At 38.1% G+C, this 17,689-nt stretch overlaps 1 protein-coding gene across 13 annotated transcripts in view; it reads right to left on the bottom strand.

Annotated features, from left to right (window-relative positions):
- Positions 1 to 712: 712 nt before the first annotated feature.
- Positions 713 to 17,689, bottom strand: part of LOC105282033 — a 39,372-nt gene continuing 22,395 nt past the window's right edge. For 3 of the 13 annotated variants that reach the window (XM_011343687.3, XM_011343692.3, XM_020032529.2), the window contains exons 4-18: positions 16,615 to 16,806; positions 16,001 to 16,514; positions 15,653 to 15,886; positions 15,262 to 15,558; positions 15,002 to 15,136; positions 13,913 to 14,652; positions 13,525 to 13,714; positions 12,902 to 13,210; positions 11,966 to 12,002; positions 10,925 to 11,067; positions 7,224 to 7,553; positions 6,673 to 6,678; positions 6,156 to 6,590; positions 5,534 to 6,007; positions 713 to 5,399 (exon numbers count right to left, since the gene is read on the bottom strand). In XM_011343687.3, the coding sequence (XP_011341989.1) occupies positions 5,328 to 5,399; positions 5,534 to 6,007; positions 6,156 to 6,590; positions 6,673 to 6,678; positions 7,224 to 7,553; positions 10,925 to 11,067; positions 11,966 to 12,002; positions 12,902 to 13,210; positions 13,525 to 13,714; positions 13,913 to 14,652; positions 15,002 to 15,136; positions 15,262 to 15,558; positions 15,653 to 15,886; positions 16,001 to 16,514; positions 16,615 to 16,806 (4,108 nt within the window). In that variant the 3' untranslated portion in view covers positions 713 to 5,327. The remainder of the gene's footprint in view (positions 5,400 to 5,533; positions 6,008 to 6,155; positions 6,591 to 6,672; positions 6,679 to 7,223; positions 7,554 to 10,924; positions 11,068 to 11,965; positions 12,003 to 12,901; positions 13,211 to 13,524; positions 13,715 to 13,912; positions 14,653 to 15,001; positions 15,137 to 15,261; positions 15,559 to 15,652; positions 15,887 to 16,000; positions 16,515 to 16,614; positions 16,807 to 17,689) is intronic. The other 10 variants (XM_011343690.3, XM_011343688.3, XM_011343691.3 and 7 more) reach the window with 10 other exon arrangements.

Raw genomic sequence — 17,689 nt, 5'->3', positions numbered from 1 at the left:
TGTATCATAAAATTTTTGTCGGAAAGTTATCATAAGTAACATCATTAACGCGCATAAATAACAAATTTAATATTTAAAACGAAATTTAATATTCATGTATATTTTATTAAGTTATCGGTCAACTATGTGTCTTATAAGCGCGTTATTTTTCTCTTTGTTTCATGTTTACTTAATCATCTTTGCTGCATTAAAATATTTTAGCATACATCATCATTGTATGAAAATCAAATTTCATTTTGTATAAATTTCTATATTGCTGAGTTGATGATTAAAAAAACTAGAATTTAATAGTGTAATAATAAAAGAAAGTATTCTCTAATAGAAAAATGATAAGAATTGATTTTTTTAACAAGAATACATGTACGTTGTGTCATATCTCGATTGTAAAAAAGGTGCATCGATGTCCATATTAACACTCAGCATTAAAAAGATAAAAGCTCGTTAGAACGTTTTACAAAAAAAAAGAGTAACATATCAGTGCTTCTATTATTCATGATATTAATAGTTTAGGTAATTTTAGACCGCGTTTATGAGCGCTTCATAATGTATATATCTCGCTGCTTTGCACATGCCATGTGGAAGAAGACATGTTTTAAAGAAAAATAAAGCTTTTAAGAAAATATAAAGAAAGTGCTGCTGTCGCATATTCATCGCCACGGTCGCATCTCGTATTTTACACAGTGCAAGTGACGGGTATACAACTGCATTTGAATTTGAATTCAAAATTACATTTTATTGTATCTTAGTATGGACTAGCATATACCATATACACATTCAATAGCTCACTTATAGTTTATAACTTATTATACACTCACAAACATTGATAAAGACAGTCATGATATCTTGTAGCATGTGTCTCATGACTGGTGAAGCTACAGCGCAAGCTCTATATATATGTGTGTAAGATATAGTTATTTTTATTTCTTATGAGTGGCTTTTGGGTTTCAATTACTTCATAACGATTTCGACTGCAATTTTGGATCTATCATTCGTACTGACTTTGCACGATCATCATTCTTTATTTTTATAAGGCTCAATAAGGTAGAACATACCGTGCATTACTAACCGAATACTTCGTAAATCAGGCATTATCCGCCATGCCTTTGCTGAAGGATGGGCGTGATACAAGTATCTTACAACGCTTGAGAATAATTACACGATAAAACTTTCTCATTTAATATAACTAGGCTTATTTAAAGATTTTAATGAAACAAATTTACTAGATTCACCTTCTCATAATCATACATACATATATATGTATACATTACATATGTATGTATACCATGTAATCTATCAATTATGGTAGAAAAACTAGAAAAAATTCTATAGAAAAAATTTAGACATGAAGAAGAATATCAACATAAATACTTTTTAATAAGCCACACTTTAATAATTGTGCCTTTGAATTACCTTAAAATAAGATAAGAAGTCTTTAAGATTTGAGGCAACGAATACAAACTGCATAAAAATGGCGATTTAATAATATTACATTTTGTTTGTAACAAATATAAAAGTAATGACCACGCAAGGCCAGATTTGACAGTACAAGTTGTAGATGTTATTATTAAAATGTGGCTAGACACATTCAGTCAGGGTGGCTTGCGATGGCTGAGTATTAACTTATTATGTATATATACTTTTCTTTATTTATATTTATATATATATATATATATATCCATCTTATTCTTAGCGTAATGACTAGATAAGTTTCAGCCACCCAATATATAACATCTTGTTTGATCCCATATATTATATTCATACTGTTCTGTGTGTTGCTCACCGAATATATGGTTAAAATTTCTATGCCAAAATTCATTATATCCTAATGTATATAATCGTGATTTACTCTAGATTCTGGTGGCTCCGGCAAAGGATAATATTTTCTGCATATTCATTTAGATATCTGTCCACAAAGAATGAAGGTCTAGCCCACAATGATATATCAGTTTCCCCATGATATGCAATATCATAATATGCTCCGCTATATCTTTCTCAACGAAGTCATAGAGAATTATTGTATATATTTATACATATACTTCGAGACATTTTCCACGTAACTATCCTCTCGAGGCCTTCCAAGCACCGATCTTCGGTACATACATGTATACATGTCGTGACTACTTTTGCTCTTATATTACCAAGTATTATAGACAATGAAAAATTTTATATACATATTTTTCATCCGCGTGCCTGCCAGAGAATCGTTCCGTACGAAATGTCCTATCCATGGCAAATTAGAAGTCTTCGAAGACACTAATGATCGAAGAGCTAATTTACATTAAAATAATAATACGAGTATATTTGTCATTGACAGAAAACATAAAATGTTTATAATACATGCTCAATCTGTGACAAAATTGAGAACAATAATTAAAAACTTAACATATCAGCAGTTCTCACGTTTAGAAATTTAAATATGACTTTTTCTTTATAATATTATGACATATTGTATTGTAAACATATAAATTGTATGACACTCGCAATGCAGAACGTTCTAGCAACAAAAGCGGGATTTATAGTATCCACACTAAATTAAACAACGGATATCTAATCAACATGGATCAAGAAATTGGCCTTTCGAGATAGAAACGAATCCATTTTGATAATACAGCTGACTTGCTTACTTTTATCTTTTAAAAGATCACTTTCTCAATCCACGTTTATCAGTTACAGTTTGTTTAATTGAGTCCCTGAATTCCGAACCTTTTTTTCAAGCGCTGTATATCTGAAGATGTTCGATCAATCAGCGATAACTCAAGCTTAATTATTAGAAAGCTTTTCGCAAATGAGAATACTATTATCTGATACTTGCACACACTCCTCAGACAAAATCTGAATAATTTCCTATTTGTCAAAAATTATACACATTTTGCTGTCTCGTCGTTACATCTTATTATTTAATGTACTTTGGCATTGAAATTTTATAAGACATCAGGAATCTTGAAATTTGTATCGTCGCGTACTTCTTGATATTTGAAGCAGAATAGCTCAAAGGTGAGAAATCTTCAGCAAAAATAGATAAAACTTAGATTATTATGGCATATAGTATTTATATAGAAGAGAACGTTTCTTTTTTTTTTCTTCTAACGATACGACTCTCGTGAGTTTCTATAATGAATGATTTATTTTATTCGGTTATACATAGAAGTGTGAATCAGTCTGTATATTTTAGAAGGAATTTTTTCATTGACAGTTACAAGTCAGGTGTAGCTAAATTTCATTTTGTATGCCTGTGCGTAGCGAAGCCACATCGAGTCGAGTACAATTTACATATTTTACATGTAAGTATTATACATAGTGAGTGAAGACTTACTGCAAGTTGATATGGGATAAGATGCATCTATAAGTCTTTCTACGAGTAAATACTATTTTTATCAACTATTTTTATAGACTGCAAACTTTTATACTCCCGCGAAAAATAAGTGAATTAGAGAAATATCTATCCTGCAAATTTTAATTATTAATAATTTTGCAAATTTGTCAATGACAATAGTGTCTCTTGATTGATTTTTCACTACTTTTTCGCAGGAACAAACAAAATACAATAAAGGTACATACAATTGTTTCAAAGCATTTTCGAAATTGGGACCCACGTCGTCGTGAAGAATCTAAGAAAATATCAAAAAGCATATGAATCTAATATTTAGACATCGAAAAAGCTGTCAGTGCAATAGTTCGTTTAAGTAGCTCATGTTATAAGAATTTCGAGTTAGAAAGAGTTCGAGTTAGCTAGAAAAAAGCTTACGAGTTAAAAATGAAAGACGTTGAGAATTCTTATTAAAGCAGATGGAGATAGCTTAGTAAAGCGGATGGAGTTTCTAAAACTATCAAAAGAAAACGTAATGCTCGAAAGTTCTCTCTTCTAAAGTCGCGCGTGAATGCAATTTTACATCTATAAAATCTAAACTCTTAAATACACAGCCATTTCTCAACATTTATCAACATATAGTCGAAAAAGCGAATGATCAATGCAACTTCTTAGAAGCATAACTTGATGACTTACAAGGTTTTACTTGTACGTTGATTATTATTCATGAAAAATGAGGAGGCAGATTACGTCTATTACGAGCATACGTGACGGAGAAATTACACGTTTGTCAGGGAATTGTGCATTCACAGATACCGTAATATACAAAGCAGAAGCTCACAAGTTTGTCCATTGTCATTTCCTTGCGAACGACGGTCATCTTTAAATCACATTGCAAATCGAAGAACTTTCGAACTTTTGGAAAATAATATTTACGCCAGTGAATACGTTATTTTATAGTTTAATTTTTTGATACAGTCGAATATCTATACCATAAGCGTGTCGATAAAGCGGTATGTAGGCATACAAGATCCACTCGGAATGACATTTTCGTTCGATAAAACATGCAAATTACTTAATGATTTCAATATATTCTATTGTAAAATGCGTTTATCTATGCTTGTTTGAAAAAAACTCGTACAGAACGAGTGTAGCTGTGCTCTTCTATATAATTACTATGGCATTAATTTTTATCACGAGATTTACGCGTCGAAAGTTTTACTACGGTAGATAGTAATTTTTTAGTACAAATTAATACACCCGGGCACCACGCGCCGCAAGTATTCGCCGACCTTAAAGATAAAAAAGATTAAATGAACGCGCCTTTTAGCTTAAAGTAAATCTCCGCGATAGAGGGAGATCCCTTTATAAATATTACTACGTCATTAAACTACGTAATATACAGTTCCAGCCCTGCTCCAGCTGTTGGTAAAGAGCTTTTGTGCTATTTATAATCATGTGCAACTGCATTATTTGCGTCATCTATCATCTTCCTTGGCGCGAATAATGCGATTCTCCGTAACATCCAATATCGCATAGAAAGTCGATATTCTCCTATTGCCTCAACTCTCGACTGCATAGAAAAAAAGTAAAGTGTACAAACAACCACAGTGTTTCCGTAAATTTTGTGCAATTTAGATACGAAGAAATCAAATGTTGGCGACATTTATATGAGAGGTATTGAAAAGAATATCTTGCTGAACTTTTCTGGAAAAACGTATGCACGTTACAGAGAATCCCATTAATTAGTACTATATACGTATATCTCTTACAATAATCAATAATCATATAAATTATGCTTGAGTAAATATTTAGTAACATTTCTGCGACGTACCTATGTAGTCTCGCTTACCAAGCAGGAGCTGGTGAATGTATCGAATTGTCCCCATAAGAATCGAAACACAAAGCGACTTGCATAGAGTAACCTGTACAGTAAAGGTAGTAGTAGCGGATTAAGTATGGTAGTGGATGGCGGATGTATTGTCTGTTCACTACGCATCAGCCAGGCAACTGAACGCTTTTATATGTACACCGGAGACTCCTGGCCGGTCAGCAGCCTGAACATCGACGTGGGCATCGTTTTCATCAAGATCTAAAAAAAAACAGAATAAGAATATCGTCCCGTATATAAATTCTACTTGTCGACTGTCGTTCAATCGAGTTAGAAGATCACATTGAGAGTCGTTTTCGCGACTTCGCTCATGGCTGCTGTGAACGTTTACATACCTCTCCCACCGACGTAGCCAGAAGATTAACAATCTTTTCGTGCGGTACAGCAACAACGCTCTGATTATTGATCTCGATTATCCTATGGCCCACCCGGACTCCACCGCGCTCCGCGATACCGCCCCTCAATAGACTACATATCACTCCGTTCTGTACACTAAATCCTAACTGATATTTCGTGTCGGGCCTCTTGATTTTCACCTCGACAACAGGCGCACATGGCACGACCGTCAGCTTGACGACCGTTTGATTCTTCGAGTTCTTTATGTACGTCTGACACGTGGACAAAGGCAAGCCGACCAATGATACGCCGTTGATCGCGATTATCTGATCGCCAATATTAAGCTGCCCGCAACGGGCCGCGGCGCCGGCCGGCGCCAGATTAGCTATGACTACGGTTGGCAGCATCGAGCCCCATCCGGACTCAACGATCACGACACCGAGAATCTCCCCCTTCGCTTTCGGTACCACTACCTGCAAAGAGAAGGACACTCACTACTTAACTGTAACGGTGACATGGCTGTCTATTTTAACTCTGTTAGAGTACAGAGATGGAAAGGATATCAAAGCACAGTTACAGCCCATTTGATAGATAAAAAGATTCGCACTCTCGAAAACATACCTCTTTCTGCATTTCTTTTTTCGCGAACATCTGCAGTTCGTCGCCGAATATCTCCTGCGAGTTGAGCACCTCCTGATAATCCATCTCCTTAACGAAGCTATGGTCTTCAATCCCGTTTGCCTTTAGGAACTCCATATATGCTACTTGGAATGCTTGCCCGATACTTTGTGCTATGAATTGAGCCTCCTCGCTTTCGAAAACGTGACATATCATCTTCGGAGTTCGGTTAATCTTCGGTACTTCTTCCATCTCGTGTGGCACGAAACGTCGTCGCGCCATTAGCACCACCAGGTCACCGATATCCGCAATGTACGAGATCGTGCGCAACGCGTGATCCATCATGATCTCCTTCAGATCGGTGTTGAGAACCATGATCTTCTCCGTCGAGATAAAGAGATCTACCTCTGTGCTCGGCTGAGTGTCACCATCCGGCGCCTGTATTACATAATGCATTATATTAGTTTTTTTTATGTCGCATTAACATAGATTTTTATATCATTCAGAAGCATATACGTACCAATGCCTATCATGAGAAAGCAGCATGTGTGACAAAAAGTAAAAATAACGAGTAATTAATTATAAATATTCAGAGCACATAATACCGTAATGCGTGGAACGCATACGGCCTTTAGTCGCTAATAAAACAAGTAAATGGTGCACGGTAGTGTGAAATTGTGTAAACTTAAGTGTAATCATAAACGGCGCTATACCACAAACCTGAGAGTTTGCGTGATAGAGGCAAGATCAAGGACCTAGCTCTGGCGTGACATCTAACTTACAAGAAACTCGTCGCTTTGATTTATGAATGATATGCATCGTATGCGGGCTAATATGCGATGTTCGTAACTCGAAACGCGTTTAGCGAGATCGCTGCAAGTTTCGTCCCGCGGAAAATAAAATTGTCAAGCTGAAACGGCCGCGATGATTTTATGCGCGCCTGTTGTTGCCCGCATAAATTAATATAGGGGGATTAAACGGTCCAACGACTGCTCTTTCGAAGGATTCAAAGGGCAGTCAGTCGGACCGCAGAGGATTGAAGGTCTGGGATGAAGGACAATGAGGGCGGACCTTTATCTTCGTCACGGCCTCCTCCACCATGTGGTTCTTAAGGCGCTTACGCCGTTTACGTCCCCCTTCCTCTTCCACCTCCACCGACCCCAGAAACTGTAGTCTGAAAACGGTTGTGGGCCCCAAGCAGCCACTGATCGGGGCCAGTTTTGGCTGGGCCCCAAGCGACTCGGACTGGCCCCCACCAGAAGCGCTTCCTATAAGTTCTTCGCTCGAGTCGCACTCGTCCTCCTCTAGGCTTCCTTGCGAGGCAATGCTGCAGCGACCATACCCATGCTGCCCCCCATAGTTTAAGAGTGTTGCCTGCATCGGCACTGGCCCATCATCCTTCTGTTATGCACGCGCCCAACAAACAAACAAACAAAGGCTCTGCTAGTCACATTGCCACGCACCACCGACAGAACGAGAGGCAAAGAGCCAAATGTTCGCGAGTTCTCGAGTTGCTAAAACGACCAATACGACCAATACGGCTTATCGTTCTTATGCACAGTGCGGTCATGCTTGTGCCTCCTATTTGTATACCGAGTCAAGTCATTTATACACTCGTACACACACACACACGCACACACACATATAGATGCATCAATTCGGTAGCATATACGTTTGCGTACAATGCGACCTTCGTTATGCAATTTTGCCCTTTTTGTACAAGCTTAGACGGTGTTCAGAAGCTGTGCAATGTGCAAGCATATGTTACAGAGAGATAAAATAAACGAATACGCGAATTCGCTGAATGCGAGTAAATCAGTCTCACACTGGTAGTTACGTTTGAACATAACTCCTCAGATGCGTTATGGATACATCAGTAATTTAGAATGCAACTTAAAGCATGATTCTATTATTGCAATTGAGTTTCTTCAATTAGCCAACCACGCGAGGAATATTGATCAGAAAAAAGAAATATATAAGTAATTGATAAAAACAGAATCACTGTTACAATCATTTTTCGTAATAATCGTTGATCTTTGGGTCAAAATGCTTTCTCATAAGTAAATGCAGATGCAAGCATAAGGAAAGTCCGTCTGCCGACAATAATTAAAAGCACGAAATAAGCACAAGTTAATTTATCGAAACGCAGCACAATCCAGTAATATAAATAACAAAATAATGTATATTTCTCTCTATACGTTTATAAGACGGTACTTTACTATTGAGAGAGATAAATTCTTTAATGTTTGCATTACTATTTTCTTATTATTATTACGCTAGAGCACAGCTTAGTAGCTTTGCAATTAAATAAATCATCATGCATCCGCTATTACAAATACTGATTAAAATTACGGTTTCTATATAAAAAAAAGAAAATATGAATACCTCAATTTTGTAAATTAATTAAATTAAAAATTATCCTCGCAAATGCTGAATCACGAAAGCACTATTTTAGAGTATCTTTATTTCTGATTAACAAGAAGCATTCTTGCAACGAGAGATACTAAACAATTTTATTTCCGTAATCCTGGTATACTCACGACTATATAAAATATCACTTCATGCTATAAATATACCATAAAAAACCTTTTGTCCTACATTCTTGTAAAGTCTGACTGAATCTAAGAAATCTATACATGTTCTATAGAAATGACTAATCACTTCAACCTTGCAGGATACTGTCATATTAAAATATCACATTGACGTGTATTATTGATTATATCTCATCCCATCTTAGAATTACAGTTTGATATTTTAGTTTAATAAAGATTCTAAAGTGTTACTAAAATTTGCTTAAGATGAGTCTATTCAGTACTTCTGTTAAATTCAATATTCAAATCAAACTCAATTCCCATCATTATTGAATGTCCTCTTGCGTCTATATTTGTCTCTTTCGTGTCCTAGGCCCCTTCTTTTCTAATGATATTAATTTAATGATTATAATTTATATGAGCTAATGCGGAGCGCGAGAAAACGTAATTATTGAACAGACCGATATCTTTTTTGCGAGTACTAATTTCTTGTGCGTAAAGTATACCGATCAAGAGTCTACGGGAAAGCAGATACAGCAAGCGGACAGAGCAAATATAGAAAAAAATATTCGCATATAAAGAAAGAGAAAGAAAGAGAAAGAGAGAGAGAGAGAGAAAGAGAGAGAAAGATAAGAAGATTGAAAGACACACAAAAGTCACATCAAAGTTACACTGAGAAGATGACAGTGTTCGGTGGTCAGGTGGTGGTGGTGTTGGTGATGTGAGGAAGGGGGCGCTACACTGAAACATTCAGGCCTCTTTGCACAACGGCCAGTTCACAATTATATTTAGATTAATCGTATCAGATAGATAGACAGAAAAATCAGCAGTCAGATTCTTCTGAAATGCCAAGTACTTGAAATGTAGCTATCGCGCAATCCAACTTGCTCTCAATTGTTTATAGCAAGGTCGCGGTTGCAAGAGAGGATCTATCTTATCTGAATGCTGATGTTCCTAATCGTTCATGAGCAGAACCTAAGAGTAGGAGGAAAGAATTTACTGTTTCGCGTAATATTGACAGTTTCCTTGAAAGATTGTGATCAATATTGTAAATTAACATAAAGATTGATACGAGTAAACGAAAACAGATATATCGCATCAGCTTGTTATCAGCGAAAGTATGAAGTACCGCAACGGTAGACTGCTACAAACACGATTTTCTCTATCTCATAATATCTCGCTATCGCTCTGAGATCTTACAATGTATTTTTAATGAACTGAAGCGTTATCTAACTGTGTCTTAACACGCGATTTGAATGGACAGTACTCTTTCCTACAGAAAACTCTCAGGTTTAACTAATCGCTTAGTTAAAGTTCCAAGTTCCAGCATTTTAACCATTTGAGGTAGATCAATGGTCTCAAAGCAAACACAGAAATATTCTACACTTGACAAAGAGAGTAAAAGTATATCATGGAAATTCCTTATATGATACAATTATTAAAATATTTCAGTTAATTTTCAGGTGAATTCAAGGGATCGCAATTTTTAAAATCCTCAAAAAGTTAAAAACCTTGACACTGAAATACATTTTTGCAGATGAGAATATTGCACTGTTCTTCTCTACAAATTAAGTAGCAAATTAAAATAGTATAAAGCATTCAGAGCATGCTGCTAATTTCATTATTATTAATCGTAATTTAAATTCTAAATAGAGGTCCCTGAAACCATTTTATATTTTCTAAGAGATTGTCTAATATTCGATTTTTATTTCAATAATCGTCAAAAAGTTAACAACCATCCAGCCAATATATCAGTTCTATAAATTAGTTTTGAACTAGATAGTGCATCTTCCAAACATCGTACTACGAATCTAAACGAAAACCATATCATTTACTACTGAGATGTATTATCTATCCGATTTCACGATATGCTCACTTAATTAGTAGTTACTGCGTTTTAGAGAAAACAATCTAAGAAAATGATATAACTTTTAAGTGACTCACACAACACCCGATAAATAGTACAATTCATATTTTATATTTAATAATATCTTTTTTCAACGCATCACGAATCTTTAAGTTAGAAGTCTTCTCATATACACATTCTATTCGCATATCATATATATGAATAAATCGTGCTCTTATATACATATAAATGTATATAATCTGTACATAATTGTAGACAGATATATGTATATATACACACATTGTTTGCGATTAAAGTATGTGATATCAATCCCAAGAGAGTAATATCAATTTTTTAAATAATATGACAAAAGGAAAATGTTTTCACATATGTACCTTTATCCTAGAAACGGCTTCTTCCGCTTGACACATCCGAGTCGATTTCGTCGGTTGACCTTCACAGACGAGTTGCGTAGATCCTAAATACCTCGCGCGGAACAGAACACCCTCGATCAACACTGATGGATCATTCAGCAAGTCTGAAAGCGTCAGAGACACACTCCATTTAGGATCTTTGGTACCATCTTTCTCGCGATTCAGTGTGCCAAAGGCAGCTAAGTGTACAGAGGAGCACCGAGGCAGTACAATAGAGGACACGGATATAGCATCTAATTCCTTTGTCCTGCACGAATCATTAGTTAATGTTGGAGTCTTCATGTTACGTGGCACAAAATTAAGTGGCTTTCAGTATTACGATCACATCGATCACTTGCGAAAATTACACGTTTCTCACTCTTTTATCATTTGTACAAAAATTATATCGCGCTTAACCAGACTATTGCTGACACAATCGAGCAGAAGAATGTGACGATTGATCGAACACATGTGAAATACGTACAGCCACTTGAGAGAGACTTCTGGATATAGAACTTATCGATATAATTGCTGTACAATCTTATCAAGAAATACAAATAGGGGAATGTAAATATCTGAACAGACATCCTAAATTATCAAGTGAGTCAAAATATCAAGTGAGATTTACAAGTAACATACGTATATATAAATATTATGTTCGAAAATACTCATAAAACATGTAGTATTAAAATATCGTTAAATGGACATTAGATTATCCAATCCACATGCTACAAGAGTGTTAAACGATATTGTACAAAAATGAATAATATTAGTTACAAATGAAAGAATGATTATGGATCATTAGACGTACACCTAATTGTTATTGAAATTGCAGATGTAAGAGAAATACCTACCATAGTAATTAAAAATAGATGTCGAGTTTTTACATCCAAGCAAGCAATAGAAACAAATCTTATATTAGTAAAATAATATTAATAATATCTAACAATCGCTATAATTGTTACACAAAGTACGCAAAATATAATTATAAATTATATAATTATGACAAAAATATGACAATACCTTCTTTGTTTCTGCTCTTTTTCTTTCCTTCCTTATCCTGGAAAATAGAAGAGACATAATGCATTTTGCATGATTACGCAAATAAGAGTTTGATAAATACGGTGACAATCAAATCTCGTAAGTATCATATATATATATAATTGTTTGAACCATAGGATATATGTGCCATGCAGTAACTGCCATTTAACAAAGTCAATAAACATTAACATGTTTCTATTTATGTCTACGGATTGTAGTATTGTAGTAGCAGAGCAATAATAATAGTAATAGTGATACTATTAGTAGAAAATATATACTAAATATTAGCGATATTATAATCTTTTTCTCTTGCAAAGCAATTAATATAATCGTTTCATTTCACGAAGCACATAATTAAGGAATTGTATGAAGCGTTTCATTCATCATTATTGCATTTTTGCTCATAAACAATATGCAAAGTATAGTTAACTCCTGTGTATGAAGGATAGTTCAATTTGCATTTTTTTTTCTATAACATAGCAGTGAGACTGCTTTTATTATAAATTAAATAAGCGTATTAAGCGAAAGACGTGAACAAAATATAAAGCAAATGGATGATGCTAGAAGAATACCCTTTCTTGTAAGAAATCTCTCAGCTTAAATACTTTTATCAAATTTATTTGCCAACTATAATAAAAGAAACATTTCTTTTATTATTGTTCGACTGTGAAAAAAGCTGAGACTAAGAATTATGTCTCAATAATCATGAAAATGGTGTAAATGTGCTGTAAATATGTAATTGTATTTAAGCTAATCGATATATATATATATATTTCGTTTAGCAACAGAAGGATAGCACTGTCATGCACCATTGATACGTGTGCTATTTTGTTATCACAGCCCATTAGAAATATACAATAGATATCTACAAGGCTTCTAAGTAGAGAACAGATTCCGTGGTAGCATTTGAAAGGGCACCTTTTTCACCTTGTTGTTGGATTCCTTGAGGCTCTGGGGGGATGAGGGAGAGTTTTTGACTGGGGTCTTCTGCGGACTCGATGTAGGTTGCGCGGGAGTGGCTACTTCGCACTCGTTAGAAGACGGTGATTGTATAACAGAGACTACGGGAGGAGGTGAGATCGAGGTAGACGTCGAGGGTACGGGCTCGGAAGGCGCTAGCGTTTCTATTGGGGCAACACTCAAGGTTTTCGGAGGGGTTTGCTTTGGAGTAGCGACTTTCGCATTCATTGGCGGTAACATTGTCCTAGTTTTAGGCTTCCTCCACCCCTGCGGTAACACCAAGACGATATTAGTAAGAACAGACAATACCACCAAAATTGCACAGAATACAGGAAATGTACATTATTTGTATCATATGCTTTAGATTTTAACGATCATTGCCACCCTCTCGATACGACCTAACAGAAAATTACTTGTGTATGTACAACACATTGTTGCAAGTGTAGTATATACTTATATATTCGTTTGACACATTAACGTATAGAACAAAACAAATAGGATTCTCGTTGGTACGTAACGATGATTGATAACAGTAGCAATATGATCGAATTATGAGTATCATGCATCAAGTATGCACTCACCTTGTCGTCGTAGAACCCTTGGTCGTCGGTCCTCTGTTGTCCAAGCAGTCGATCCGTCTCGAGATCGGTGTCCGCCTCCTCCTCGTCCGGACACTCCTCGATCTCCACATCGGCTTCGTCGCCCGCACGACGCGCGTCCGACTCTTCGCTATTACTTTCCATACAGATTCTCCGCCTGCCGTCCATTATACTACATTTTAGTTAGATGCGTTTACACGCGAAACAGTGAGCTGTCCCGAAGGGTATCCCAAGCGTATGTTCAATGCGATAGACGGGGACTATTTACAAATGGCAGTAGGCAAAAGTGCAACGAGCCACAAGTTAAGTTAGGATACAGGTGCAACAATTGGAATACCCTTATCTCCGCGAGACGAAGTATATAAAATACCTTGGTATCCATATCGGGCTGACGCTCGGCTCCGGTGGATCTTCCGACGGGGATTTCACAGGCAGCGTTTTGGTCCGTTGCAGTGCCATTCGGATGTCTTTGATGGCCGCTTCCACCTCGCCACAGTTCACCTCCAAGCTCACGCTTTGTCTCCCCTGAGGCGCCGGTGGCGGGGGTGTGCCCAGCGGATCCAGTCCGTCGAGCTGCAGCTCGTTCGCGTCGTATGAATTCTCTTTCTTCGCGACGAACAGGTCGGGGGACGTGGTTTTCAGCGTGTGCAGAATATCCTTCGTTACATTTAGACTGACGTCCTTGCCGGAGTCGTTCTCACCCAGCATGTCGTTACGCGTTCTCTGTATAATCTCCTTCTCTATCTCGTTTATCTGCCGCTTCATAAGCATCACCGTGGGATTGTTGTTGTCGGTGTCGCTCGCGTGTCCACTCGACAGGCCGTCCTCCAGTACCGGCATGCTCGTGTATATTCTCAGTGAGTCTGAATTATTCCCCAGATCGCCGACGGAGCCGAGCAGGCCACTCGCTGGCATCAGCTCATTGTCCATCATCATGAGGGACACCTCGCTGTCCAGGTCCCCGCAATTGCTGTCGCAGTCGGTCGTCTCGGGGCTCAGTGTGAAATTACGCGAGTGCCCCACTTGGAGACCAACCTCGGTCTCACCGAGATCCTCACTGCTACCAGTACCCACTGAGAGGTCGAGGAAGTTGTTCTCGTGTTCACCTGTCTAAAGAGAGCAAAAGATAGTCAGCTAAATGTGTTCGTGGATGAGCCTTTCACTCGAAAACTACGTGTCTATAAATACATACGTATATTTAGAGCTCGACTACCAGAAGAAATACAATTTCTAAGTAACGTTACATCAGCGGTAACGTCGATCTCGCAATCGTTAACAATGATACTTGCATCGAATACTTTTGTTATTTACATTCAAGCTTATAACGCGTAAACAATTAATTAATTCTGCGCGAAGCATAATTGACACGAGAAACGGTTCAGTGCTGCTCAAACAGAGAAAGAAAGTGATTTTTGAGGTACTGTCCCTTTCTTTCTTCCTTTACATATTTTATATTTACATTTTGTGGAAACTCTGTCCGCTGCTTTTTAGGGGACTCGTGCACCATAACCTCCTCCGTTGCTGGTGGGCCGCTAGCTAATCGTTGGCCAACGTACGCGCTTCCACCCTGCCTTCGCAGTTCATAATCAAGATCCTTGTAACGAAAAGTAATTTGTCAGTTACTTGCAAATTGTAAACTTAAGTCGTGGTTCTTCTCGTGTTATCTATTTATCTTGAAACGGCTTCACATTCTTGTCTGCTGCTTGACAGAGAACTTACTTGGAAGGGAAATGACTCTATGTTGTTCTCCTTTTCTTTCGTCGGTGCGGGGCACTTGAAGAATTCTTCCAACACCTTCCGGGTCTCCGAAAACTCGTACAGGTAATCGAAGGTGCTACCTCCCGGCGAGACAAGACTGCTTATATTATCAGCAGGCAAAGTCGACGGCTTCAAGGAGTCTTCCTCTTCTTCTTCGGCCTTTGGTGACGGAGTCGAGGGTTCTACAGACTGATCCTCGACGTTAGTATTTTCTATCACAGTCTTGTCCACAACGATTTCCGCAGAAGTATCTTCCTTCTAGGACATAAAGTAAAGTGACGAGGTACTAGAAAGGTACATTTAAGAAAGTCAGTCGTACAAAATTCCTCATGAAAGAATACGCGTTTTCTACCTCATTATGATTTGGTGTTGTTGGCAATACTCTTTGTGGGAAACCAGGCCTCGGCGTCATGTACATTGAGGGCGACGATAATAAGCTAGGAAGCTGCGGGTTCTCGCGAACGCCGTAACGCCTCGGGCTACCGGAATACTGAGCAATTGGTAGTTCACCAATGACTCTCGCGACTTTGTGATTGCGTTCTGGCGAGGGAGAGTCCGCCTCGCAATCGCTCGCTGGCGTAACAACCTGCGAAAATTGTTACGTATGAAAGATCAAGAAATTATTATGGAAGATTCATGGGGGACCCTTATGCATAGTCGCATAACCATAGCAGCTTCGTCGTCGCGCACGAGGCATTACCTTGAAAAATTCCGAAGTATTGCGGTGATATGCCGTTGTAGGACTAGGAGTGCTCCCGACGCTGGAGCTCGGCGGTTCCGGCGCGATGCGACCTCTCTGCGAATCGTCCGTCTCCAGGTCAAGGCTCGTCGCCGTGACCTGGTTCGTGTTGCTCGACGCGAGGTCCAGTCGCAGACCCTGCCAGTTGTCATCGATATCGTCGAAGACCACGACCTCGCCGTCGCTGACGATGGCCATGCTCCTCGCGGGTGTGTTGTGATTCGACTGGTAATCTACGCAGCTCTTCGGCAATCCATAATCCAGGTCGGTAATACTTTTCGGTACGGTATACTCTACATTATTGCTATTCAGGATTGAATCGTAATTGATTATGCGATTGCTGCCGCGGTTGCTCTTCGGCGAATCGTAATCGAGGATGGACTTGGTGGGGTTACGCCGTACCGAGTGCACCTCGGAGGCGAACACGGTCTCCGTAACCTCCCGGTTCGCGCGTTGCTTTCTGGTTTCACCGCATCTGAAAATCAGTTTGTTTAACATATTGTTTCTAGAATGTCACATATATAACCGGTGTGCATCATGCAGCCTCTGAATCATTAAATACAGAATTTGATTACCGGCTTCGTAATTCCCATATGGTCTGCGAGTTGGGGGACTTGTTATTCTTCTTAACAGACAGCTTATTATCAGTGCTTTGAATATCCTCGTTATTTATGGAGTTCGACGCTGCCAGAAATCGTGATTTTCTAGCTGCTACCTTCCCTCGGCTCTGTGAGAACACTTCTCGGCCACCAGCAATTTCTATAATTCTGTGGAACAATACGAAAAGTGTTATCTGTCTGTAAGGACTTTCTGTGACAGGACAATACAGAATCAAGCAGTAACTCTTTTTGCAACTTTTATATGACATATGAAACCTAACATTTACCAATTATTAATATTCGCATATAAAATTAATGCCATTTGTATTACTTTTGTTCTAGAAGTAATGCAAGTTAAATACTGAATATATTTTAAACTTCTTACTTTACTTAAATTTAACATATTTTAAATAATAATTACTATCATCTTCAAGACAGCCAATTTATACGTGCTGTTACAATATAAAATATGCTTGATACTTGGACTGATCTACAACGATAATAAAAGCTTGTATACAGCAACTTATAAATCTTGACACGAAATTCAAATAAAGACAACATTTTCGCAAGACATTTATGTCTCGGAAAATATCGCGTTATCGCATCGGTAAATGACGTACGGGAAAAAGTAACGGATTTACTTGTGTGTGCGTGCAATTCGAGCAAAATTGAACGTCTCGCGTGACAGGTGTGAGCTAACCCCAAAGCTGACGCGTGATACCCATAATTTACACCGTGATTGCGTTTAATAGACCTGCCAACGCGTCTTCTCGAACCAATTCCGTTCTTACGCGCAATTTATCAGTCTCTGGAGTGATACGGCCCGTCGACCTGGAATGCTTTATTGAAAAAGGTTCATCGAAACCACTGACGTGAGGCGGATCACGACGGAGACACGTTAACGCGGAGACGTGTGTCGCGGGAGAATGGGCGCGACTTTTAAGCCCGTAACTCCCGTGGCGCCCATCTGGATGCGCTCCTGTCGTTTTCCTATACACACGTCGATCTTATCTCCATCGATTTGTAAAACTAACATCGCTAACTAACATCG

This window comes from Ooceraea biroi, chromosome 7 (assembly GCF_003672135.1).
Source record: "Ooceraea biroi isolate clonal line C1 chromosome 7, Obir_v5.4, whole genome shotgun sequence".
Classification (NCBI taxonomy): Eukaryota; Metazoa; Arthropoda; class Insecta; order Hymenoptera; family Formicidae; genus Ooceraea; species Ooceraea biroi.
The sequence above is the reverse complement of the archived record's forward strand: the minus strand, read 5'-3'. Positions and strand labels throughout refer to the sequence as shown.